The sequence below is a fragment of the Solanum lycopersicum genome, chromosome 7, assembly GCF_036512215.1.
Source record: "Solanum lycopersicum chromosome 7, SLM_r2.1".
Classification (NCBI taxonomy): Eukaryota; Viridiplantae; Streptophyta; class Magnoliopsida; order Solanales; family Solanaceae; genus Solanum; species Solanum lycopersicum.
The window spans coordinates 62,804,934-62,831,693 of record NC_090806.1 but is presented as its reverse complement, the minus strand read 5'-3'; the positions used below and the strand labels follow the sequence as shown (position 1 = coordinate 62,831,693).

Below are 26,760 nucleotides of genomic sequence, written 5' to 3'. Positions count from 1 at the left end.
TATTTCGTTGATTCTAATTTTATTGAATCAGCTTTTTCAATCTTAAGATGCTTCTTCTTGTATTCTTATTCAAACATGTTGATTTCGCTTAAATAAAAATAACTTTTAGTACGTTATACAAATATAAATATTTAATATTATTTATTCATTCTTTCCTTATTAAACATGATTATAACTTAAACATCAAAGTTAGGATTATTTTATACCTGCCAGATCATGTAATGTTAATATCGAGACTAGTTGTCCTCGAATAAAACAGTAAAATTGAAAAAATATTCATGAAATCCTTTGAAAAAAATTCTATTAAATAAGGTGAACATATTGCTATAAATAAAAATAATTGTACGATACATGTTATTATCACTTTAAGAAGTCAAACAATTAAACCATTACTAATTCCAACATATTTTTTCCCAACATAACATATATCCAAATTGGAAACCCCTCGAAATACTCAAAGTTTTTGGTGGCTAGATGGAAATTTTCTTTGTAGTATGTCAAATATTATCTATGATAAAAATAAAAACAAGAGTTTTCTGTCATTGAAATGGACTTGAATTATTATTTCATATATATTGCGGTACAAACAAATTACATAGCGACACAACAATTTTACAAGTGGCTAGTATTAGTAAAATAAATAAATATTATATATGGTACTAATGATGATATGAAATTGCATATTTAAACGCAAGCTTAGTACTGCCCTAGCACAACGTTTAGCCCATGGTGTACTATCTATAAATCTATGTAAACATTGAGAAGCAAATAAAGGAAAAAACTCATTTCCAATAATTACTAGTTTTTGTATATCTTGTTTCTCCATTATTAATGGCTCCCAAAACACCTTCTTCTCTTCCTCTTTATGAAATTAATTATAGAAAAAACTATATATCAAGAGGAATAGAACTCTTTATTCTTTTCCTTTTGTTCTCACTTTTGGCCTATAGATTCCTCACTCTAAAATTTCATGGTTTACAATGGCTCTTGGCTCTTATATGTGAATCATGGTTCACTTTTATTTGGATTCTCACCGTTAGCACAAAATGGAATCAAGTTGAACCAAAAACATATCCTCCACGCCTTTTGGAACGGTAACACAATTAAACTTCCTTTTTGATATATAATCGTCTGCGGAGACAGAATTTTGAATGCAAAAAAAATTTGTTATTAAATTCCTTTTCATATATCAAATGAATTGTAAAAAGCAAATCAAAATTACTGAATTCTACTAAAATCATAAATATGCATGTAGAATTTTACGTCACACTTGAATTTAACAATTTTAACTTATTCCATGGAAATATCATTACTTGTTAATATAGGTCGCTTCTCTTCTTTCTAGTTACTAATTTCACTAATTATAATTATTTATTTGAAGTACCTTGTGGCAATAAGGGCATCAATTGAAACCTCTTCATTTTACACTATGTCCCATAAATTATTTTTGTGTCTGATTTTAATTCAGCTATATTTATTTAATATATCATTTCATATAATTTTGTATAGGACTTGGAATTTTCCAGCTGTGGATATATTTGTTACAACAGCAGATCCCGTCCTAGAACCGCCTCTTATAACGATAAACACCGTTTTATCGTTGTTAGCAGTTGATTATCCGGCTAATAAGCTAGCTTGTTATGTCTCAGACGACGGTGCATCGATTATTACGTATTATTCACTTGTTGAAGCATCAAAATTTGCTAAGATTTGGATTCCTTTTTGTAAAAAATATAATATTAGCCTTAGGGCCCCTTTTCGATATTTTAGTGGTAACTCATCACCACCACAAGATGGTTCAAAAGAGTTCCAACAAGATTGGATAAGAATCAAGGTATGTAAATTATTTTAAATAAATATAAAGTCTATTTAATACTTTCGTCGTTTATTTTATCCGTTTATTTATTTACTCATTAAACCCTTTCAGTCTAAAATAGATATGGATTCGTAGGAAATCAAATTGACTCGTGAGTAATCTTATTAAAATATTTCTAAATTATTTGATAGTGTTCATACATAGCCATAATAAAAGTCATGCAAGAACAAATAAACTAAGTAAAACTTATTGCAAGGATTGAGAGGGTTGAGCTAGGACTCATATTTTAGTACGTTTGTACGTGTCCAATTTATTTTAACCTAAGTTATTTTTGATATGTTCAAATTCAGTTCAACCGCCTCTTAAAATATAAAACAAGAACAGGATTTTCACGCAATAAAAATAGGGAACCTTAATCTTTATTTTTTATATAAATTTTAATTTGGTACAATCATTATTTATATATATAGTAAGTAATATTTATAGTAGATACATGCAAGGAGTACTAAATAAAGTAAACTACTTTTTGTATGGAAATTGCAGGATGAATATAAACAGTTATGTAAAAAGATACAAGACGCAAGTACACAAGAACCAGAGACATGTGATTTTGCTGGAGATTTTGCTGTTTTCTCAAATATCCAACCCAAAAATCATCCAACCATTATAAAGGTTTTTCGGTTATATACTACTTTCGTTTTAATTTATATAATATATTTTAATTTAACATGAAATATAAATAAATATATTTACGTGGTTATAAATTATTTTGCTTATTTATAACAAATTTATTACTAAGAGAGAAGATGTATGTTTTGTTTTTCTTTGGAAACTAGATTTAATTAGCCGGTGTAAACCCAAAAAATTATCAAAATATTTTTTAATTTCATTTGTTGGAAGAGTCATACGGTATTATTTAAAATTTAAATTTGAGATCTATAATTAAGGGAAAAAAAATCTTGTTCATGCACTACATCCTTTAATGCATAACAAATTATTTCGATAAATCATACAAAAGAAATTTGAAATTTTCGGTTTATATTTTTTTCATCTAGAAAAAGTTACTCTTTCTATCCTCTTTAATTTTCCTTTTTAGAGCAAAATAATAAGAACTTTAACTAATATTTACGATATATTTTTCGTCATATTGATATAGGACTTTTTAAAATAGTTTTTGAATATTAAAATTTGTTGTTCAAAATATCTAATTAATGTTATTTAATTTTTATTTTTAAAAATTAGTTAAATTGATTTTTGAAAAACATAACATGACCGCGAATGAATTAATTATTGCTCACTGAAAAATTCATCATTATATTTTGGTGAACATCTTGGAAGAAATCTCATGTTCATCTTTCTAGAAATGTTTTAGCACATGATCTCAATTCACACATGAAAATCTTTTCTTTGACGCAGTAGAAAATTAGAGCTTTGATTAGAAAATTTTAAATTTAAGATTTAGGCTAGAAATATTTAAATTATTATGTTTTTTACTCTTTTTAAACTATTGCTTTTTTTTCCCCTCCAACTCCTTTTATTTGATGTTTCAATCTTTTTATTCTTTTAGAATTAACTTGTATTACATCTTCTAATGCTCTCTTTATATTTAACTATTCATTTATTTTTGAGTTGACACACTTATTAAAAAATAATAATCAACTTAATAAGTTTACCATACAAGAAATTGATTTTTAAAAGAAAATTATATATAATTTTCACCTAAAAGATTACAAGACCTATCTGTAAAGAGGAAAAAGAACGTCTAATCTAAAAGCAAACAAAATCCAAAAGCTCTAATGTGATAGATGTGTCTTGCAGAGATATAGGCCACCTTGAACAAATTAAATATGAAATGACTAAACTATCCTAGACTCAAATTTTGAAGACAAAATACTGACAGGTTAATACCATTTGTCAACCTATTCTTCTAATATAGTAGAAATTAAAATATCGTAATTTTATATTTTCTTAGTACTAAAATTGAAGACAGCGACCAAAAATAAATTTGGTCTAGTATTAATGGAATACGTCAGTATAGACGTGTTTGATTTTATTCCTATTTCGTCATATAAATTCAACAGTTTGATAATATATTGTCATTGATATTATTATCCCATCGAATCTTACAAAATTTATATATAATGTAAGGTCTAAATTTAATATGTCGACGTACAGTTTTACAATTTTCTCCGTTATATCAAATTAAGCTTGGGAGAATTTGTAGTTGAAAACTAATTTAAAAAGTATTTGATGTTTCAAGTAAAATTCATATTCAACAAAACCTTCAATAATGTTTTTAATACTATTTAGAACTTTCACAATAATACTAGCTAAAATAATCCTCCAATTAAATAAATAATTTATTATAACAAGTTATATTATAAAATATTTGACAATATTTGTTGTGAAGGTTATATTGGAGAACAAAGAGGGTGTTGCTGATGGGTTGCCTCATCTTGTGTACATCTCTAGAGAGAAGCGACCAAAACATCCACATCAATTCAAAGCTGGCGCCATGAATGTTCTGGTTAGATTTCGAAATTTTATGATCAAACGTATTTTTGAAAAAAATTAAAAAATTATCATCAAATTAACGTTTCCTTTTTTAAAAAAATTAATTTGCACATATATTTATTTTGTGCATTATAAACAGACCAGAGTATCTGGAGTGATGACAAATGCACCATTCATGCTAAATGTGGATTGTGACATGTATGCAAATAACCCACAAGTTATTTTACATGCCATGTGTTATTTTCTCGGTGCTAAGGATGAGATAGACTGCGGCTTTGTTCAATTTCCACAATTCTTTTACGATGGATTGAAAGAAGATCCTTATGGAAATCAATTAAAAGTCCTTCACGAGGTAATTTTTTTTTTTTAATAAAAAAAGTTAACCATCTATACATTAATTAAGGGAAAATAGCTATTCTAAACCATGTCCGAAATCTCAGAGACACACTTATACTATACTGTTAAAAGAAAAGGAATTGAGCTTATCAAACCTTCCATTAATGGAGGTCACAAGAACTTGGTGAGAAACAACCTTGAACAGAGAAACAAAATTGAAGAGATTATTTAGGGAAAAAGAAAGTATCTTATTCCAAGTAATGACATCTGTATATATACATGTATATGAATCAAGTAGAAGCTTCTAGACTGTTTTAACTAACTCAACTGAATCTGTACACAATTGTTTAATTAAGTTCACTGTTCTAACAAACTCAAACAGTGTTAACTAATTATCTGAATAAGCTACAGTATTAACTAACTATCTGAATAATCTATCTAATATTTCAATACCCCCTCTCAAGTTGGAGGTGGAGATGTCACAGCCAACTTGCCCAAAAGATGCATATGTTTGATACCAGTGAGGGCTTTTGTCAAAATGTCTGCTAGTTGATCCACTGTGGAAATGTGATGCAAAGATATGAGTCTATCTTGTAACTTGTCTCGAACGAAATGACAATCTACTTCGATATGCTTTTTACATTCATAGAACACAGGATTTCGAGCTATATGGACAACAACTTGACTATCACAAAATACTAGTGTGGGATCAGAACATGGAATGGTTAGTTCATGTAGGAGCCTTCTAAGCCACACCAATTCACCAACGACCTTCCTGATGGATCTGTATTCTGCTTCTGCAGAGGACAACGAGACAGTTTCTTGTTTCTTCGACTTCCAGCTAATAGGGCGGTCTCCAAGTAACACAAGATATCCACTGACTGATCTCCTTGAATCCGGGCATGACGCCCAATCTGAATCACAGTATGCTTTGAGATCATAGTTAGGAGTATTTGACAGAAAAAGTCCCAAGGTAGGATCACTCTTTAAGTACCTGAGGACATGTATAGCAGCCTTAAGATGAGGCACTCGTGGAGCCTGCATAAACTGACTTAAATGTTGTACACTATAGGCAATATCCAGCCTTGTGTTGCTAAGAAAATTCAGCCTCCCAACTAGCTTCCTGTAATAAGAAGGGTCAGGCAGTAATTCCCCCTATGAAGCATGTAGCTCGGCAGAGCTATCAAGTGGAGAAGACACAGGAGAGTACCCAAGACAGTCAAACTCCTTAAGTAAATCCATAATGAATTTCCTCTGAGATATGAGAAGACCAGCATCTTGGTAAATAACTTCCAAACCAAGAAAATAGTGCAGTCTTCCCAAGTCCTTGATCTTGAACTGAAGATAAAGAAAAGATTTAAGGTCTTGAATTTTTTGAAAATCAGTACCAGTAAGAATGATATCATCCACATATACAGCCACAAATACAGTGGAGGATGGGGTTACTTTGTAGAAAAGAGAATAGTCACTGGTTGAGTGAATGAAGCCCTTTGTACAAAGTGTTTCAGTAAGCTTATCATACCATTGTCTGCTAGCTTGTTTCAAGCCATGTAGAGACTTCTTGAGCTTACAAACTAGACCAGGAGAATCAACTTCCAATCCTTGAGGAATTTCCATGAAAACTTCTTCATGCAAGTCACCATGTAGGAAAGCATTATTAATCTTTAATTGATAGATACCCCACCCCTTCTTGATAACAACTCTAAGCAAAGTCCTTACTGTGGTCATTTTGACCGCAGGTGAAAAAGTCTCTGTGTAGTCAATGTCTGCTTGTTGTGTATAACCTTTCACCACCAGCCTAGCTTTGAATCTTTCAACACTTCCATCGGCCCTGTGTTTCACCTTATATACCCATTTGCAGCCTATGGGCTTTTTACCTGCAGGTAGAGGAACTAAACTCCAAGTGTTATTAATATGGAGAGCCTCAAACTCTTGAGTCATGGCTGCTTGCCAAGCAGGGTTCATGGCAGCCTCATCATAAGAGTTGTGTTCACTATCGTGTGATAAGTTTCTTATAATTTGCTGATTTTCACAACTAAGAGTAGTAAAAGGAATGTGGTGTTTGTTAGTAAAGAGTGCATTTAAGGAATTGCCAACAGATTGGTTGGGGACTGATCCTTTGAGGAAGGCATTGGACAAACGTATTCTTGGAGGCAAGATGGTCGGATATGATGCCTTGTGGATCTTCTAGGTTCAGGTATAACAGGTTGAACTACAGGTTGATGAGGATGTGATAAGACCTGAATGGAAGGGTTGTGCGAAAAAGGTGTAGTTATAGGTGGTGGTGCTGGTACATGGGAGTCATGGACTTGTCCTGTTGGTTCAGAAGTGTCAGCACTAGAGAAAGGTGTATGCATCTCTTGAGTTTCATTATGACCATTATCCCAGTGAGAAGGTAAAATATCAGTTGATACACAGGTAGATGGAATAGAAGATACAACAAAAGGAAAAATATGTTCAAGAAAACTGACATCTCTACACACATATAGTTTTGGTAGCTAGATTGAGAACTTTGTATCCTTTTGTGTGAGAAGGATATCCCATAAACACATGAGGAGTTGCCCTAGCTTCAAACTTATCTTTAAGAGGTTTGGTGATTGTGGGGTAACACAGACAACCAAAAGTTTTGAGGTGAGAATATGTAGGGTTTTTTTGGTACAAGATTTCATAGGGGCATTTGTTCTTCAAGATGGCAGAGGGTATTCTATTGATTAAGTAGGTGGCTGTGAGAATGCATTCTCCCCAGTATCTAAGAGGTATTTTAGACTGAAACATGAGAAATCTAGCGACTTCAAGTAAATACTTGTGTTTTCGTTCTACTACTCCATTTTGTTGGGGTGTGTACGGACATGATTTTTGATGAATAATACCTTTGGATTCATAAAAAAGAGATGCTTCTTTACAAGTGAACTCCATCCCATTGTCCGGCCTAATAGATTTTATGGTTACATGAAACTGAGTTTCTATTAATTTGACAAAAGATTTGATGACTTGCAAAGTATTGCTCTTGCAGCTCAGAAGGTGAACCCAAGTTGATCTACTATGGTCATCAACAATAGTCAAAAAATACTTATAGTGATCATGTGTAGGCATATGGTAGGGTCCCCATAAATCCAAATGCAAATGGTCAAAAGGTTTGGATGAAAAGGTAGTGCTGATAGGAAAGGGTAATCTTGCTTGTTTAACCATGGGGCAGATAGTGCAAGTGAAGGATTGTTTAGGGGCAAACCTTATTGGAATGCTAGATATACTTCTCATTTTCGCAAATGGTACATGTCCCAATCTACTATGCCACATATGCTCAATGCAAGTATTAGGAAAAGAGGAATAAACAGAAGGCAAAGTACAAGACTTAGTAGTTTTACTAACAGAATGATTACAAACAGACATAGAACAACCAGAGTTTCTACAGTTTGACAGAGAACAATCAATACTAGAATCATGAGACGGAATAGATCTTGAAAATGAACTATAGGCAGTAAGAGATTGAACATTATTTGGACTTGAGCTGGTGAACTGACATCTTGAGCATATGTAGTATAAATTATTCCTTGCTTTACCAAGCTCCAAAGGCCTCTTCATTGAAGGGCCCTGTAACATGCATGTATGAGCAGAAAAATTAACAATGGAATTAAGTTGCATTGTTAGAGAATGAATGAAAATCAGGTTATATTTGAAACTAGGGACAAGGAGTACTTTATTTAAGGTCAGTTTTGGACTCAAGACAGCATCACCTATTTCTGTGACTTTCACTTTGTAACCATTAGGTAAAGTAACTAAAAAAGGGTAAGGTAAAGGTCTGGTGTTGGTCAGTAATTTCCTATCTGAGGACATGTGATTCGAAGCACCAGAGTCTAGGATCCAATATTCAGCAGAAGATTTGAAACATTTGCATGATAGATTACTCATTAACTCTTTATGAGAAGAACAAGCTAATATACCTGCGAAGTTTGTAGCACCTACATCATTATGAGAGGCCTCGGCAGCAGTTCCTACTTGAAAATTATTTAGGAGTTGCATAAGCTGGTTATACTATTCCTTTGTGAAGTGTTAACCTTGATTTTGATGGTTTTCTTCAAGCTCCGATCCAGTCCCAGTCCCATGAACATATGCCGTTGTTCCTACATTTCTTCCCTTGGTGAATTTGAAATCTGCTGGAAATCCATGCAATCGATAACATTTCTCCTTAATATGTCCCTGCCTTTTGCAATAGTCACAAAAAAACTGAGAAGATTTACTCATCTGTGATTTATTTGTTCTGTAAGATTGGTTTCCACTCGCACCAACATTTTGGTGTTGATTGTAGTTTGTTCTAAACTGATTTCTTCTTGCATTTTGAGCTCCAACATTCAAAAAAGTAGATTCACTGATGGATTTGTTTGGTGCCCTAACCTCACGTTGTTTTTCTTCCTGAATAAGAATGGAAAATCCTTGTGCTATAGTTGGTAAGGGATTCATCATCAGAATATTCCCTCTAACCACAGTGTAAACCTCGTTCAGTCCCATAAGAAATTGAATTAACTGTTTGTCTTGTTCTGCCTTGTGTAAGTTAGTCTTTACTCCACACATACACGCACAATTACATACAGCACTGGCATCTAAAGCATTAAGCTCTTCTCATAGTTTCTTCAGCTTTGTGTAGTATCCAGTAATGTCGAGAACACCTTGAGTTAGATCATTGATTTCTCTTTGGATCTGATAGCGTTTTGCTCCATTTGGTTGATCATACCTGTCTTCCAACTCCTGCCATAATTCCTTTGCATTGTTGACGTATTGAAGACTGTTTGCAATGTCTGTGGAAAGTGAATTCAGAATCCACGAAACAACCATATCGTCACATCTTTCCCACAAGCTGCATGTAGGATCTGCTGAAGGTGGCTTCACACATTTTCTAGTGATGAAGCCTATTTTGTTCTTGACTGAAATACCTCAAAGGATGCTTCTTCTCTATGACCCGTATTCAGTGCCGTCGAAAATAGATGACACGAGTGTAGATCCAACACTTTCTGCTGGGTGAATGTAGAGTGGATTGACTCCGATGTGAAGTGGGTTAAATCTATCAGTTTGGCTGCTTTCAGTTTGACTGTTTTCTGCCATAGAAATCAGTAGAGAAAAAATCTGGAGGAAAGAATTAGATGAGAATCGAATGAATTTGGGGAAAAAGAAAATAAGAAATAGAAAGCTATGTGAAGTACGATTGAGCGATGAGCACACCTTACTCTGATACCATGTTAAAAGAAAAGGAATTGAGCTTGCCAAACCTCTAGAGGTCACAAGAACTTGGTGAGAAACAACCTTGAACAGAGGAACAAAATTGAAGAGATTATTTAGGGAAGAAGAAAATATCTTATTCCAAGTAATGACATCTGTATATATACATGTATATGAATCGAGTAGAGCTTCTAGACTGTTTTAACTAACTCAACTGAATCTGTACACAATTGTTTAATTAAGTTCACTATTCTAACAAACTCAAACAGTGTTTATTAATTATCTGAATAAGCTACAATATTAACTAACTATCTGAATAAGCTATCTAATATTTCAATATATACTAAGGTTCTATTACCTCTGAATTTGTTTTATAAATAATTTTCTACCTTTTTTCGGCCTATATCAAGCTAGTGCCGCGTAGGCCGAAAAGGGGTAGAAAATTATTTGTAAAATAAGTTTATGGATAATAGGACCTTAGTATAGTATAAATGTGTCTCTGAAATTTCGGGCATCGGTTAGGAATACTATTGTATTTTCCCATCAGTTAATAACTAAATTCTAAAACTTATCTTTCATAGGTCATTATATATATTTTAAATTATTATTATTCATTTTTCTTAAATACTTTATATCTATCTTCTCCTTATAATAGTATTTTGGAAGAGGAATTGGTGGTATTCAAGGACCATTTTATCAAGGATCAGGATGTTTCCACAGACGAAAAGTTATATATGGCTTGTCACCCCATGAAAAAATAACTGCTGGTATGCAAACTAAAACCTTTTTTTATTTATTTTATCGGCTTCATTTTATATAACACATTTATTATTTAGAGAGTCAAATAAAATAGAATAAAAATATTGTGATTTTTTTGTACTATTTCCGTTTCATTTTATATGTTATCATTTGGATTTCAAAAGTCAAACAAGTCTATCTTTGACCGTAAATTTTTCATAGGTCTTTTAAACATTTTGAATTATAAATTGTTGTGACTCGTAGTACAGTTTAAATTGTTTACAAATAAATAAATTTTATTTCAAAAATATTGAAGATTACATGCGCAAATTTTCGATCAAACTTAAACTGTTTGACTCTCAAGAATAAAAGGTGTCATATAAATTGGGACATCGGGAGTAATACATTTTGAATAGTCTAGTTTGTTAAGTATTCTGATTTATAAAATTTTTTTATTCAATTTTTAAATATATAATTTCTCAACGAGTGTATTTTATAAAAAGGAAAACTTACTCTTTATGTCTATTTACATATCTTCATATAATATTTATTTAACATATACCCGATTTAGCTATATTTGTGTATAAATATCTTTTATATATTTTTATCTAAAGTTGACACATTATATATGTATGATAATTAGGAGGATTGAAGGATGAGTATATAAAGAAAACTTATGGAAAGTCAGAGAAGTTATCAACATCAATTGCTAAGACTCTCTTAGAAGGATCACATATTATTGAGCAATTCAATTCTGATTCTCCATCAAGTTTCATTGACATAGCACATCAAGTTGGAAGCTGTGGATTTGAATATGGCACTGCATGGGGTCAAAAGGTAATTATTGATTCATTTTAAGTAATAGTAGTTTAATTATATTCATGATAAATGAAATTAGTTACTCAATAAATAAGATAACATATGGTTCACTTCATTTTATATTAGCTGTTACATTTCTCTTTCACACGTATTCTAAAAATAATATTTTTTTACGGAACTAATTTATCCTTACAATGTAAATCATAGGACAAACAAATGGTCTTTTTAGTAGGGTATTAGACAATTCTTACTTAACAAACTTGTTTAGACTTTGAGTTATGTTTCAAAATTAAATTATTATTGGGTATTTTTTAGTAATCTTGAAAGTAAGTGATCTTAAACTTTTGACCCTACTCGTCACAAAGAAAAAATTTCTAATTTTAAAAGTTTACTTTTGTTAGAAGGTTTCTCCAAAAAGTAGAAAGGAGTCAAAAGGACGAATACGTTATTTTTACATATATTTTTATGGAAAAAATCAATAAAAAAAGTATTGACTTCCTTATTTTATCGATTATTGATTTTGAAATTGAAACTTAAGAATCTGATATTTTGTTTAAAATAATTTCTCAGTTAGGCTGGCTATATGGTAGTGTAACAGAAGATGTCCTTACTGGACTCTTTATCCAATCAAGAGGCTGGAAATCCGCCTACTGTTTACCCGACCCGGCTGCTTTTCTTGGATGTGCACCTACAGCTGGGCCTGCCACAATGATCCAACAAAAAAGATGGGCTACTGGGCTTTTTGAAGTTCTCTTTAACACTAAAAGCCCAATTATTGGAACCCTTTTTGGGAAGCTTCAATTGAGACAATGCATGGCCTATTTGTATGTCCAACTATGGGCCTTGAGATCCATTTTTGAAGTTTGTTATGCTATTCTACCTGCATATTGCCTCATCACCAATTCCTACTTTTTACCCAAGGTAAGAATATTACATATATTGAAAATTGGTGGTATTGAACTTTTAACCCCCCCCCCCCTCCCCCTCCCCGCCCCTAACATTTAAGGTCAAAAATCGAAACTTATTAAAATTAAAGTTTTTCTTATAGGGCAAGTATGATCAAAAGTTCGAGACCACACAGAACTAAATCACTTCATATTTTTTAGGATTTTTTTTACACTACATAACATCATCATCAGAACTCGCAATAGAAATTTGAGACTCTTATCATAGCAATTACCTAACAGTAATAATCCATTAATGTATATGTTTGTTATATTAAAATATAATTACTATACATAATTAATGCATATTTGATTAGTGGTTGTACTTGTTTTCGATTGAAAATCCAAATGTTTTACAAGTCCATAAAACGTAAACTTGGTTAATATTTTCTAGCTAGCATGTAGTGAAGTATATAATTACTGTATAAACAAGGTATATATGAGTATACACATATTATATATTGAGTATATACCAACAATGACTACAAACTATTATACGTCGACAGACTAAAAATGTTAAGATCCTGTTTATTTATTTTTCATTTCTGTGATATTTTTGAGTCATTTTTCTTTATATATATATATATGCAGGCAAATGAAGTAAGTATAGTTATACCAACATCAATCTTTATTATCTACAATCTATATGGTTTATCAGAATATATTAGAGCAAATGAACCAATAATAGCATGGATGAACAATCAAAGAATGTGGAGGGTTAATGCTATGAGTGCATGGCTGTTTGGTATTCTAAGTGCTACAATTAAATTACTTGGATTTTGTGAGACTGCATTTGAAATTACAAAAAAGGACCAAGATGACACAAATTCTGATATTGGAAGATTCACATTTGATGATTCTCCAATTTTTGTGCCTGGAATTGCAATTCTCTTATTGAATCTTGGTGCCTTGTTTATTGGAGTGTTGGATTTTAAGAAAGGGATTAATATTGAATGGGGATTAGGAGAAGTTATATGCATAATGTGGATTGTTTTTGTATTTTGGGCATTTTTGAAGGGCTTATTTGCTAAAGGAAAATATGGGATACCAACATCAAGTATTCTCAAGGCAGGAGCATTGGCATTGTTGTTAGTCCATCTTTTCAAATTTAAACAATAATTTGTAAGAATAGAATTTTTTAGATGTTACTTTTGAATGTTTTGAAGAATATCTTGTAATTGAATTTGAGTGTAAGTGTAATTCTATATAATGTAACTCTTTGTTTAGTCAAATATTTATTTGGCTATTATGAAATCGATGTAATTGAGGATGATAATTAGAATCTTCAAGTTTCTAACGATAAAAAGATAGTAATAATTATATGGTATAGTTATTAAATGACTATGTTACAAATGTATCTACCTCCATCATCTAGAGATTTGGATGTCGTTAAGGGTTGAAGTTGATACTAAACCACTAATGATTTTGGTAAAAAGATATCCATAAACACTTTTTCCCGATGGCGAAAAGGATATTCATAAAAATAAGTTACATAAAAAGGGACAAATAACAAACATTATTGAAAACATGATTTAGCTAAAAATAAATTTGTTAGCTTAATAACAAAATCTATCACTAATCTTATCTAGCGATAGATTATCATAAGAACATATTTCTACGAGTGATTTAGCAACAATTAACAAAAAGTTTGTATCTCATTTAATTTATTTTTTTTTGTAGTGAAAAATAGAATAGAATAGAACGACCACTAGAATTTAGGTGTTCAAACATCCATTGCTAGCAAAAAAAATAGTTAACTTTTGAAAATTATAGTATTATATTATTTTACTCTATTACATACTGTTGTTTATCTGTATTACTCAATACTTGAATAATAACTTCGCAAAACTTCATAAGATACAATAAATTTTAATGTATATATGCTTTCAAAATCAAAAAGTCAAAACCAATAAAGAAGGTATAATCTGCGACAAAATAAAAATAATATTGAAAAGAAAAAGATCGAGTCTACTGAATGCACAGTGTGCTATTAAAGAAATTATTTTTCTCAAGTTTCCGAGGTTAATGAAATATATCCTACCAAGATAGAAAGATCTTTCCACCAGTGAATTGCTACCTAAAACCGCGGGTGTCAACGAAATACTCAAAGGCAATAAAGTACACTAAAATTTTTCTATGCAAAATAAGAAGTTTAGAAAATCCGTTGCTGAAAAATAAGAGGAAACCATTCTATTTATATATAAACAACAAATGATAATATGAACATATGCTTATTGTGCCTTATCGTAATGATCACAACCCTTTGAAAAAGTTACAACTCTTCAAAAAAATCACAACTCTTCAATAAAAAAACATCTCTTAAAAAAGAATCACAACCCATTATTTTTCATTCACACCTTTTTAAAATCCAACAATATATAAAACTTAAATTTCTCCATAAAATAATATCCATTTTGGTCAAAAATAAAAGGAGTGTCATTTAAATTAGAAGGGGTTGAATAGTAAATACTACTTTTAAACATAATTTTTTTCCTTTAATTGTAAGAATCTACATAAGACAAAAATTAAATATAATTATACATCTGTCCATTTCCTACTTAGTTTTCTTTGAAAGAATTGAGCAAATAACTCTTTTTTCTTTCGCCATTAAAAGAGAGTCAAAACATTTTTCTTTATTGTCTTTTTTCTCATTTGAAAAAAAAAATCAAAAGGAAATTTTCCCTTTAAAAATTTTCATGGAGAACCTGCCAGAGTCACTGTTTTCGGAATCTACATTGATATCATCGCTATCGCGATGCAACATTTCTTCTTCTCATGTGGATATGCAACAAAATTCTCATGACTTAGATGGGCTCACTCCAAATCAATTGGTGGTGTTACTCCTTGATAGTAATCTTCGTGGAGATGTCATGTATCAACTCATCAAGGTATATGAAATGTTCCAAGTGTTTTTTATGTACGTTATTATTTATTAATTTGTATACATTTGATGTTCGTTTTAGTTTTTCTATATATGTGCTTGTTATGCATTTTTGAGATATAAAGGCAAAGGATTTTTATAGATCTGCGATTGTTTTTATATGCTATTTTAAGAAGATCACTGAATTTCACATTGGATAAATTTTTGTTATTCATTTCTAGAAATCACTCATATGATTGATTTTTTTAGTGTTATATCTTATTAAGTGTATCATATGTACCAAAATGGGCATATACAAGCCCTAATTTAGTGGTTCACAAGCTAGCCTTAGGGTAAGCATTTTAATTTTTCTAAAAGAAAAAAATATTTAATTTTGTCAATAATCAAAATTAGGAATATCATTTCTATAACTAGACAGATTATTAATGCAATTCTTGAGTAACATGATTACAATCATCTAAAAATTTTTATAAAAGAAAAATACTGTAATTGTGGCAGCATGATGAGTACAAGTACCTTTGGGAATTTTAAGATATACTAGTAAAATTATAAATTTAATTATCAATATGAAGGAAATTCCCATTTGATTACTAAAAATAACTTTGTTTATCAATGGAATATGACTTTAATTTTCTCAATTTTAGGCTTCAATAACTTTATTAAAAGCTTCATTTACTATCATTAAAAAGTTTTGAAGCTTTTAAGTCAAAGTGATTTCTCGCCAAATTGTTATTTATTTGTACTGAGTTGTTCCCACAAACAATTGATGATATCCTTTGGAGTTTGTATGAAAATTTTTAATTAGAGAGTTGGTTTCAATTGAAATTTCATATTAAAACTCGAAGAGGAAGGCATAAATAAATTGTATACAATGAAATACACATGACATACAAAATAAATTCAACAAAAAATAAGATACATACGACAACATAATTGTATATAAGTTATGTTGTATGTTTTAATCAAATTTCTTCACAAGTTATACATAAGTTGGCAAAATACTATATGGTAAAAACTTTATGTAAATCGTATGTTTTGATCAAATTTGTATGAATTTTGTTAAAAAGACATTCAATACTCTTTGAAACCCCTAAAATCTCGCTAAGTCGAATAAAGACTAACCATCCAATATCTATACCTACAGAAGAAAAAAAACCTTTTTTTTGTTTGGCATTATAGGTTGGTTTCATCCACCAAGTTAGTGGACTAGCTGAGTTGAAGTAAAAGCCTCAATTTTAAAATATTCAACTAGTGAAATTGTGTTAGACTGATATTAGGACAAATCGAGATTGGGGTACATCAGGAGCCGATGGGACAATGGGTGTCACCTCTATTAATGCCTACGAGAAACATAAGGAGAAAAATGTTGAAAGGGAGAAACAACTGAGAGAAGTAACCGACCCTTTAATTTGTACCAATTGCATCCTTTGAAACTCAGGGATGATTTGAGTTTCCTTTGCTAGCTGTAGATCCCCTTTGTAGACTTTAAAGAATCAAAACTACGACTCATAGAAACTTCTATGGCTTGTGAATTTCCTTCGTCAAACTCAGGCTTTCAACTATATCTTCAACATCTTGATTACGATCCATAGACCTCACTAGCAAAGTTTATTTGAGGGGAAGTGCACAAACAACCAATTTAAGAATCCAAATTTAATGCATAGGTGAAGTTGATATGTTTTTATAAGTCTAATCACTTTAAATTCAATTTTAAATTCGTGAATCTGAAATTTCCAAAAAACATTATTAGGACATACATTTCAGACAAAATGACTGAAGTTTTACTTTTTGTCTGAAGTTTTCCTCAAATATCTAATATTGGCTACAACTCTTTGCTCTTCACCTTCAAGTTTCGATCAAATCCTCCTTCAATTGCCCCAAAAGATCAGATCATCCCCCCCCCCCCCCTTCCCCCCAAACAGAAAATCAAGCTCCACGTAAATATAAATTATCTAACCTTAAATCAGCTATCATAAGCTCAAGAAAAGAACATTTTGAATTTTTTTTACATAACTTAAATTATTGAAGTGAAAATTAAATTACTTCTTTGGCCAAGCTACCTTGAAACATTTTCCAAAAAAAAAACAAACTTCATAGCCTTAGTAAAACACAACTTGCTAGTCTAATATTGACAAAAGTATTTTTCAAATTAATTAGCTAAACATGAAATTGTTCCTCTTTAATATATTTATTCACTAAGTATGTCCGACAAAAAGCAATATTCAAAATAAGCAGACTTTAAAAGTTCAGCCGAACAAATTATTGTTCCTTTTATTGTGCCTTCTTATAGTGCTTGTAATGTTAGATTCTAAGTTGGTGACTTTTGTTATATATTTCAGATGCGAGATACATGCGAATATCTAGCTCCATTGCTGTGGAACACCTTCAATGCAGTTTACATGCTTTTGCTGGTATACCTCTTTTAATTTCCATGGATTTATATTCTGTTGATAATCTTAATTTTGATTTTTTTCAGAGTTTATGCTAGAATTTTGTGACCTCTAGTCTGAGCATTTAAAATGTCACATAGAGAAAATGTTTGATGTCATACATGATAAATTATGTGATCGTTTGATTTAAAAGGTTTGATGATTAGTTAAAGAGCATGACATTCTTTCTAGGACAGTTACCACATGTACAAGTGGATGTTATACACAAAGACAATATCAATATATAACTACCCAAGCCCAATGTCATTAGTCACAAAATAGTTATTTTTTTTGTTTGAACCCAAAAATTCCTTGGTGATTCAAACTCATCAGAGCTTTGATAGAAGCAGGTAACAAACTAAGGTTTTTTATTATGAGATTCTCCCAGATTTGCCAAGTGATCAGCTACTAGATGATAATTGGACGGTTTGGGCAGGTCATGATGGATTATGATAACAATTAGTCAAGATTTAACCCAACCCAAATTTACTTGGGTCAAATGGGTTATGTTATGAACCATATACGGTCAAGATCCAAACTAACCCAACTTTACTAAACTTAATTGTTTTATTTGTTTTTAAAAATTATATTAGTACCTAATAATTTTTTTTTTGCTATAGTATAGATATATGTAACATTTGAAAAAAAAAGTTCTTAAAAAATATTTTGACAAGATTTCTTATGAGTCAATTCTGGAACCAAAGTTTTGATGGATTGAAATGGTTTGAGCAAATGATTGTGCGGGTTATAATAAACAGGTTGGGTGGGTTGGGATTGATTCCACATCCTCCTGCACTACCTGGATTAGCTTTGCTGCAGCAATCTGTGTTTAGTTTAAGCCAGCCACTATCTTGTTTTTGCCATAGAACCATCTTGATGTTATCACCTGCTTAGCTTATTCAATACTGCTACAGAGTTCGTGCCGTTCAAGAAGAGTGTTAAAGATAGGAAAAAGACTGTTGAAGGACATATGCATTTTCTTGGTCACCTGTTTACTAATAAAGTTAGCAGACATCTTAGTATTATCAAATCTAGCACTATATCTACTAACTCTTCCAAATTCGCCAGCTAATTATAGTAGGCAAACATTGTATGAAAGCTTTGTGAATCTTATTCTTAGTTTTAGCAAGCCACAAGACAAAACGATTTTTCTAATGTTGCCAAATTTAAGAGGGACGCCACAACTTGAACAAAAGTAAGACCAAACTTGATAAGCAATCTGACTACTACCAAAGAAATGCATAGTAGTTTCGTCTGCATGAGTATTGAGGGGATAGGAACTTCCAGTTTTTTGAGAGCAACATCTGTATGAATTTTATTTTCCAGCATCTAAGCATAACAGATGATATCTTGAAAGGAATTTTTGTCCAAATGATAGAAGAGGTGAAAGAATGAGGCTTGTGAACTCTCATTATATGCCACAATCCAAACAAAGGAATAACCATTGTCTGATCATTTCTGTTTCTTTCATGTTATGTTCTTCCTTTTGAGCTTTAACTTTGTCGTCCCTTGCTTTGTTTCTGCATTGAGATTCGAGATGGCCTTGGATATTGCAATAAAGACTATAACTTTGTACTTTTTCATACTTTTTTTTAGCCACCTAGCATCTTCAGACCCATCCAATCTATGAAATACTAACCAGATTTTTATCTGATCTTCGTTTAAGTAGATCTATTTTGACCTTAACTTTAGCAACATTACCACAAGACTTACTAATTTGGAGATGATACGCCACTTGAATAGATGCCATGGTAATTGATGGACTAGAATCCACACAGGGGCTATAGATGTTTCCTCATCCAGTTTGAAATTCGCAATCCACTTGAGTATTTTCATAGGGTATTTATCAATTTCCACAAATTCTTTAGAGAGAACATGGTTATAGTCCACCTCATTAGTGAAATCTAAGTAGACATGTTGATAGCAATCTTCACATACCCAATCAACTGAAGTTGTCTAATAAGACTTCCCTCATCTCATCCATTAGGCTTACCTCTATACAATTTTTCAATAAGAGTAAATTTGCATTCTTGTGCTATATTAATTAAGTAATCCTTGGCAGACAAGTAGACTGCAGGTTTACCTAAGTGAGGTCCATGCTGAATATCAACTTGCTGTGTTTTGTCATAGAGGTTAGATAGTTTGGCTTGAATCGCTGCTGCGAATGTTGGTTTAACAACGGACTGTTCTGTAGGCTTCATTTGTGTACCGTAGATGTCTTGTTCTGAGAGGTGTTGTTTTCGTTGTGAGACAACTCTTGATGTTGTTAATAGACAATACTTCCTTTTTTTTCGTCTGATTTCTGTATTTACCTATTGAAATTGGAGGAATTTACTTCGGGTTAATTTGAAGGAGTTGTGTTTTGGGATTGTTTGCACGCTTGTGTGAGTCATAAACCCCCTTTGAATTATCGGCGATATTGAGTTCTCACGTAGAAATTGAAAGAGGAGGGGTGTGAATAGCAGGTGTTGTGGTGTTTATTTGCTCAGGTCTTGTGGTTTAGAATGGGTTGCTGTCAAGTTTCCGTTGGGTGCTGCAGGTGGATAGGGGGTAGGGATTGCCTTGCTGGTTGCATAGTTACCGTTGGTGTGTAGAGTTTTAGAGAGAGGTGAGAGCAAATTTGTTTAAGAGAGAGAAGTTGCTAGCAGCAAGCAGCAAAAGTTTCTGGACGTAAGAACGTGTTTTGATGTGCAAGAAGTTGTGAATGCGTAATAATGTTTGTCTTATGAATTTCAGGAAGTCATATCAGTGTATTGGAAGTTGTCACCCCCAACGCTATCTATGAAGGAGTCAACTCGAGTGTGTAATGCTCTTGCTTTGTTTCAGGTCAGTAATATCCCATCAAACAAGTGTACTTTCCCTTGTTGGTTTACAAGGCGCAAAATGGTTATTTTGAAAACTATTTCAAGCAAATGCTACGTTGAGAAAGGGCAGTTGTATCGAACCTTTTAACGAAATAGCGCCTTTTCAATTCTCTCAAAATGAAATCTTTACTAAACCGATATTTCATGTTATGTTATACTTATATGTTCTCTGTAATAACATTTCACTATAACAATCATGTTTTCAGCATGAACCAATATTAAATACATAGAACTGCATATTAACTTCAGTTAGTGGATCAGTATATGTGAGCAACTTTCTTAAGAAAGGGTAAAAGAGTTGATCTCGATATCAATATCAACGTAATGCCATACAACTAAAAGAGGAGATTATTTTTGAGTAATACCACTGATAAGTGTATGAACAACATATAATTCTCAAAAACTAAAATACTGGGGGAAGATGATTTTTCAATTGTAACTAGTTTTTCAACAAGCTTCTGTTGCAATGAGGACATTATGAAAGGAAGTTTTGATATTGTGTTACTACTTATTTCTTGACACCAATTTTCAACCACTTTGTTATATATTGTATCCACCTTATTTCTTTATGGATATATTCTACAGGTTATGGCCAAAAATCCAGAAACAAGAAAGGAGCTTATAGAAGGTAAGTCAGTTTATGAAATGATAATCAGGCCAAGGCCAAATGATAGTAAGAGTGAATCTAAGTTTTGGTACGAATATGGAAAGATTCAGGTGACTAGGTCTCAAAGTGAGTGGAAGAACAAATTCTTCCCACTTCAGTCCTCTTTTTCATGTCTTCGGTCTTTCAAAAAGATAAATTTGATTTCATTATCATTTTGGAGGTGAGAATGAAGACACGCCTGCAAATTCTTTTCGATGGAAATATGTCCTTTTAATGCTCTAGTTTACCTCAAACTCTAACTTTGTGCCTTAAGAAACGATTTTACTGTTGTGTGAGAAACAGTTAACTCTTCTAGTAATTTCTTTTTGCAGCTAAAATTCCATGCTATTTCTACCCATTTCTCAAGCCTAGTGGAGATGACAAACCTTTGGAGTATTTGAGGCTCACCAGCTTGGGTGTTCTCGGTGCCCTAGCAAAGGTATCCGTCCATTTGAACAAATATACACACGCTCTCTTCACTGTTGTCAGTACATTCATTTCATGCATTTACTTTTTCCAGTTTTCTTCAAGATTGGAAGTGTTCAGTAATTATTACTTTATTGTTTACATATGCCGGAGAATCTCATAAAGTAGTGTTAAGGGAGGGTAGAGTAGATGCAGAACATACCTCTACTTTAGGTGGAGAGGTTTCCACTAGACCCTCGGCTCAAAACAAAAGAGTCTACAAAAGACGTAATGGATGTACAAGAGACGATAGATAGTAACAATGACAAATAGTAGCGGAATAGTACTATAACAAAATAGCACTATAACCTAACTACATGAAACCATAGATAGCAACATAAATTGAAGAACATAAAACTATGAGAGTAGTCCTACAACCATGCACTCCTACCTACTAGAATGGATGCACTCTTACCTACTAACCTTCTGCCCTAATTTGTATCTTTCAAACCTTCCTATCTGAGGTCATGTCCTCGATAAGTTGCAACTGTGCCGTGTCCCATCTAATCACCTCTCCCAATACACTTTTGGTCTACCTCTACCTTTGCTAAATCCATCCAATAGCCACTCCCTCACACCTTCCCCACTAGAGCATCCGTGCATCTCCTCATCACATGTTCAGAGCGCGTCTTGTCTTCCACTGAAGTCACTTCTACCTTGTCTCGAATATCCTATTTTTTTTTTTATCAAAACACCAAATGTATCTTATAAATCCATAAGAAAAGTATTAGCTACTTCTCACTATTCACTTTCAAATATAACTTTCTTGTTTTTTATTTCTTTTTGGTGGAGTTAGCTCTGGTTGTTTGATAAAGTGGATTGAACTGAAGAAACATATTTTTTTTCCCATCCTCTTTTACTTCCCCTTATCCTACTCTTCCACAATAAAGTTGGAAAACAAAATAAGTACAAAAATAAGTAATAACCCCTAGTAGAGCCAGTGTGGTTCGATTCAGTTTTTTTGTCATTCGTGTTGGATTTTGTCGTAGCTCTATGATTTGAATTAAGTTTATTGCTGGAAAAACTGCATTCCTTATATTGCTTCCAAAGGAAAAGATGTTAGGTATAGCTAGGCTATATTAAAAAACTTGAATAGGTTCGATCTATAGTATCTTACCAGACATAGTGTGCATATATAAATACGGCTGATCGTCATCTGCATTTCTTGAATTGTTTATCGCAACAAAATATATGGAATCTTGTATCGGTAATTTGACCACTGATCATACATTTGTAGAATTATTCTATTTCTTGGAGGTGCCTACTTCATAATTCTGATATTTTGTTTGCTGGGGCAGTTTGATGATCCATATGGACCAAAGGTCCTTCACTTTTTCCTGGAAACGAAAGTGGTTCCATCATGCCTGGAGTGCATGGATCTATGCGATGAACTGTCGGGGAAGGTTAGCCTGCTATGTTATGATTTTAGACTTAGAAGTTATGATTTTCTTTTATCTACGTTCTTCAGAGTGGTTTTAAGGTAACCACAGAATGGTGTATTTTACTTCTATTTTTATTCATCAGAAGAATGTATCTGTATTACCTGAATACAGGAATAAAGTTCAATAGTTTATGGGACTAAGCCAAATTTTAATAAGAGATATTCAAATATTAAGAAGTAAACATAGGAATAAGTCAACGAGATTCAATATATACTGAATATACATAAAAAATAATTTGATCTTATGCATACAGTGTAATTATCTGGTGAATGGTGTTTGATGAAATTCCTCCTGCTCCCCTGGTATACTGTATAACTAGTGCTAAAACATCCCTTCTTGAACGTGTGATATGTTTGTCACTCCTGATTTTCCATGAATGACTTTTCTGGTTTATGGTGATATGTTGTTTTTCGCATCTTATATGAAATGAATGTTGTAACTCCACAGGTTGCAACTCTCATAGTTATGAAAATTCTGATGCAAGAGAAGGGAATGTCCTATTGTTGTGCTACGCCTGAACGCTTCTTCTCGATAGTACAGGTCTTGTACCGAGTGGTAGAGAAACTTACTGAAAAACCTTGTTTGCTACATCTAATGTATGTGATACAATGTCTTCTTAGTCTTTCAGAAATACAAAAGGTCATCGGGTAAACATTCACGTCCCTACTGCTCAAGTTTTATGTATAATTGTGATTTTCTTTATAAGTATCATCTATATCTCTCTTGGATTTATTGTTTGATCAACCTTGACAATACAGGCCATCTGAGGCATTCATAAGGCAAGTTCATCCTAAGCTATTTGACAACACCTTTAAGGACATTCTTCGTGTGAGTTCATCTGCTTCTTAGAAGACCTTAAATTTGATAGATCTTTTCAACTACTGTCACAACTTCACGTGTATGATTGTAAACTTTTGTATATGTCTTTGTAGGATGACCACGAAACGGCATGGATGTTGCAGGTGCTACATTTCAATGTTTATGGACGTCTATCTCCCCCTGAATGAAGACAGTATCAACTATCAAGAATATTGCAATGCAGAACACAACAATTTCAAAGATTAAGGGAAAGAAGTGAACTAGTTTTGTTGGAAAAAAACAATAAACAATGACCTGAGTAGCTTTTAAGTTAACTTTTCAGCTGTTGAAACTGATACTTTTGATCTGTTGTCTGCTGAATTGTGGCTTTGTTCAGCTGGAATGAACTTATCTGTCCTTGCTGTTTTCTTTACTGTACCATTTGGTGTTTGAGTGAATTGGCTTTTTTCCTTTTTTTTAAAAAAAATATATATTTATTTTTGACAGGTAAAGGAGTTTTTGTTTTGTTTTGTCTAGGGGAGCAATAAAATCGTATGTGCACATATCAAATTTTTAGATGGAAATCATTTGGTTCCTGATCCTGAACCAATTGTGATGGGAGAAACTTGTTGGCTTGATGTGTACATGTTAAATAAACACAACTCGTACCAAATTTTGTCTGAGAGTTTTGTTATCATGACCAATGGTCTAAGCTATAATTGGAGACATACCCAAATATTTATAATCCACTTTGATTGTAGGAATCTAAAGATATTAAATCTTCTCATAATATAGTCTAAATATAATAATTTTTTTCTTTTCAATTCCTCCGAAACATAAAAAGTTTCTTTTCAAACGAGCCCCGAAGCGAGCATACCCCAATTTCGACGATTTTCGTAAGCAATAGCAAACCATTTTTAGGTGATCCGGATTCCGATGTCAAAAATGCCAAAATTTTTTGTGGACATCCGTCAAGACCTTGGCAATGCATCCAGTTGGCCATCACGGCCAGTCCGACCCATTTTAAAGGTCCAACGAGCCTCGAAGCGCGCATACCCCCCTATTTAGATGATTTTCCTGTGCTATAGCGAACCATTTTTAGGGTGATCCGGATTCCGACATCAAAAATGCCAAACTTTTTTGTGGACGTGCGTCAAGACCTTGGCTATGCATCCAGTTGGCCCCCACGGCCAGTCTGACCAATTTTCATGGTCAAACGAGCCTCGAAGCGCGCATACCCCCCATTTCGCCGATTTTTGTGTGCTATAGCAAATCATTTTTTAGGTTATCCGGATTTCGACGTCAAAAATGCTAAATTTTTTTGTGGACGTCCGTCAAGACCTTGGCTATACAGACAATTGGCCATCACGGCCAATCCAACCTATTTTGAAGGTCAAACGAGCCCCGAAGCACGCATACCCCTCATTTCGACGATTTTCGTGTGCTATAGCAAACAATTTTTTGGGTTATCCGGAATAAGACGTCAAAAATTCCAAAATTTTTTGTGGACGTGCGTCAAGACCTTGTCTATGCATCCAGTTGGCCCTCGCGGCCAGTCCAACCAATTTTCAAGGTTAAACGAGCCTCAAAGCGCTCATACCCCCCCTATTTCGACGATTTTCGTGTGCTACAACAAATCATTTTTTGGGTTATCCGGATTCCGACGTAAATAATGCCAATTTTTTTTGTGGATGTCCGTCAAGAATTTGTCTATGCAGCCGGTTGGCCCTCATGGCCAATCCGACCCATTTTGAAGGTCAAACGAGCCTTGAAGCGAGCATACCCCTTATTTCGACGATTTTCGTGTGCTATAGCAAACCATTTTTTGGGTGATCCAGATTCCGACGTCAAAAATGCCAAATTTTTTTGTGGACATCCGTCAATACCTTGTCAATGCATCCAGTAGGCCATCACGGCCAATTCAATTCACTTTAAAGGTCAAACGAGCCCCGAAGCGAGCATACCCCTCATTTCGACGATTTTCGTGTGCTATAGCAAATCATTTTTTGGGTGATCCGAATTCCGACGTCAAAAATGTCAAAATTTTTTGTGGACATCCGTCAAGACCTTGTCTATGCAGCCAGTTGGCCATCATGGCCAATTAAACTCATTTTCAAGGTCAAACGAGCCTCGAAGCGAGCATACCCCAATTTCGACGATTTTCGTAAGCAATAGCAAAACATTGTTTAGGTGATCCGGATTCCAACGTCAAAAATACCAAAATTTTTTGTGAACGTCCGTCAAGACCTTAGCTATGCAGACAGATGGCCATCACGGCCAATCCAACTCATTTTCAAGGTCAAACGAGCCTCGAAGCGCGTATACCCCCCATTTCGACGATTTTCGTGTGCTATAGCAAACCGTTTTTTGGGTGATCCGGATTAAGACGTCAAAAATTCAAATTTTTTTTGTGGACGTACGTCAAGACCTTGGCTATGCATCTAGTTGGCCCTTGCGGTCAGTCCGACCAATTTTCAAGGTCAAACGAGCCTCGAAGTGCGCATACCCCCCATTTCGATGATTTTCGTGTGCTATAGCAAACCATTTTTCGGGTTATCCAGATTCCGACGTCAAAAATGCCAATTTTTTTGTGGACATCCGTCATGACCTTGTCTATGCATCCGGTTGGCCCTCACGGCCAGTTCGACCCATTTTGAAGGTCAAATAAGCCCCGAAGCGAGCATACCCCTCATTTCGATGATTTTCGTGTGCTATAGCAAACCTTTTTTTGGGTGATCCGAATTCCGACGTAAAAAATGTCAAATTTTTTTGTGGACATCCGTCAAGACCTTGTCTATGCATCCCGTTGGCCATCACGGCCAATTCAACTCATTTTCAAGGTCAAACGAGTCCCGAA

General features: G+C 33.2%; 2 protein-coding genes across 2 annotated transcripts; both read left to right on the top strand.

Moving 5' to 3' along the window:
* The first annotated feature begins 394 nt into the window (after nucleotides 1-394).
* On the top strand, nucleotides 395-13,654 carry LOC101259456 (cellulose synthase-like protein H1). Its single transcript, XM_004243439.5, has 9 exons — nucleotides 395-1,094; nucleotides 1,510-1,834; nucleotides 2,360-2,488; nucleotides 4,227-4,343; nucleotides 4,470-4,682; nucleotides 10,533-10,644; nucleotides 11,259-11,452; nucleotides 12,005-12,355; nucleotides 12,970-13,654. The coding sequence occupies exons 1-9, from the start codon at nucleotides 832-834 to the stop codon at nucleotides 13,495-13,497; spliced, it is 2,232 nt and encodes a 743-aa protein (XP_004243487.1). The 5' UTR covers nucleotides 395-831; the 3' UTR covers nucleotides 13,498-13,654.
* A 1,338-nt stretch (nucleotides 13,655-14,992) lies between these two features.
* LOC104648404 (cell differentiation protein rcd1-like) lies at nucleotides 14,993-24,336 on the top strand. Its single transcript, XM_010325541.4, has 9 exons — nucleotides 14,993-15,266; nucleotides 17,599-17,670; nucleotides 20,425-20,514; nucleotides 21,138-21,180; nucleotides 21,531-21,637; nucleotides 22,962-23,066; nucleotides 23,553-23,752; nucleotides 23,864-23,933; nucleotides 24,038-24,336. The coding sequence occupies exons 1-9, from the start codon at nucleotides 15,075-15,077 to the stop codon at nucleotides 24,110-24,112; spliced, it is 954 nt and encodes a 317-aa protein (XP_010323843.1). The 5' UTR covers nucleotides 14,993-15,074; the 3' UTR covers nucleotides 24,113-24,336.
* Nucleotides 24,337-26,760: the final 2,424 nt, after the last annotated feature.

Excerpts from the sequence above, each read along its gene's own strand:
- LOC101259456 (XM_004243439.5), top strand. The coding sequence starts at position 832 with ATGGCTCCCAAAACACCTTCTTCTCTTCCTCTTTATGAAATTAATTAT. Across the intron at positions 2,489-4,226 it reads ATCATCCAACCATTATAAAG|GTTATATTGGAGAACAAAGA; the intron begins GTTTTTCGGTTA and ends TTTGTTGTGAAG. Across the intron at positions 12,356-12,969 it reads ATTCCTACTTTTTACCCAAG|GCAAATGAAGTAAGTATAGT; the intron begins GTAAGAATATTA and ends ATATATATGCAG.
- LOC104648404 (XM_010325541.4), top strand. The coding sequence starts at position 15,075 with ATGGAGAACCTGCCAGAGTCACTGTTTTCGGAATCTACATTGATATCA. Across the intron at positions 15,267-17,598 it reads TCATGTATCAACTCATCAAG|ATGCGAGATACATGCGAATA; the intron begins GTATATGAAATG and ends TATATATTTCAG. Across the intron at positions 23,067-23,552 it reads GCGATGAACTGTCGGGGAAG|GTTGCAACTCTCATAGTTAT; the intron begins GTTAGCCTGCTA and ends GTAACTCCACAG.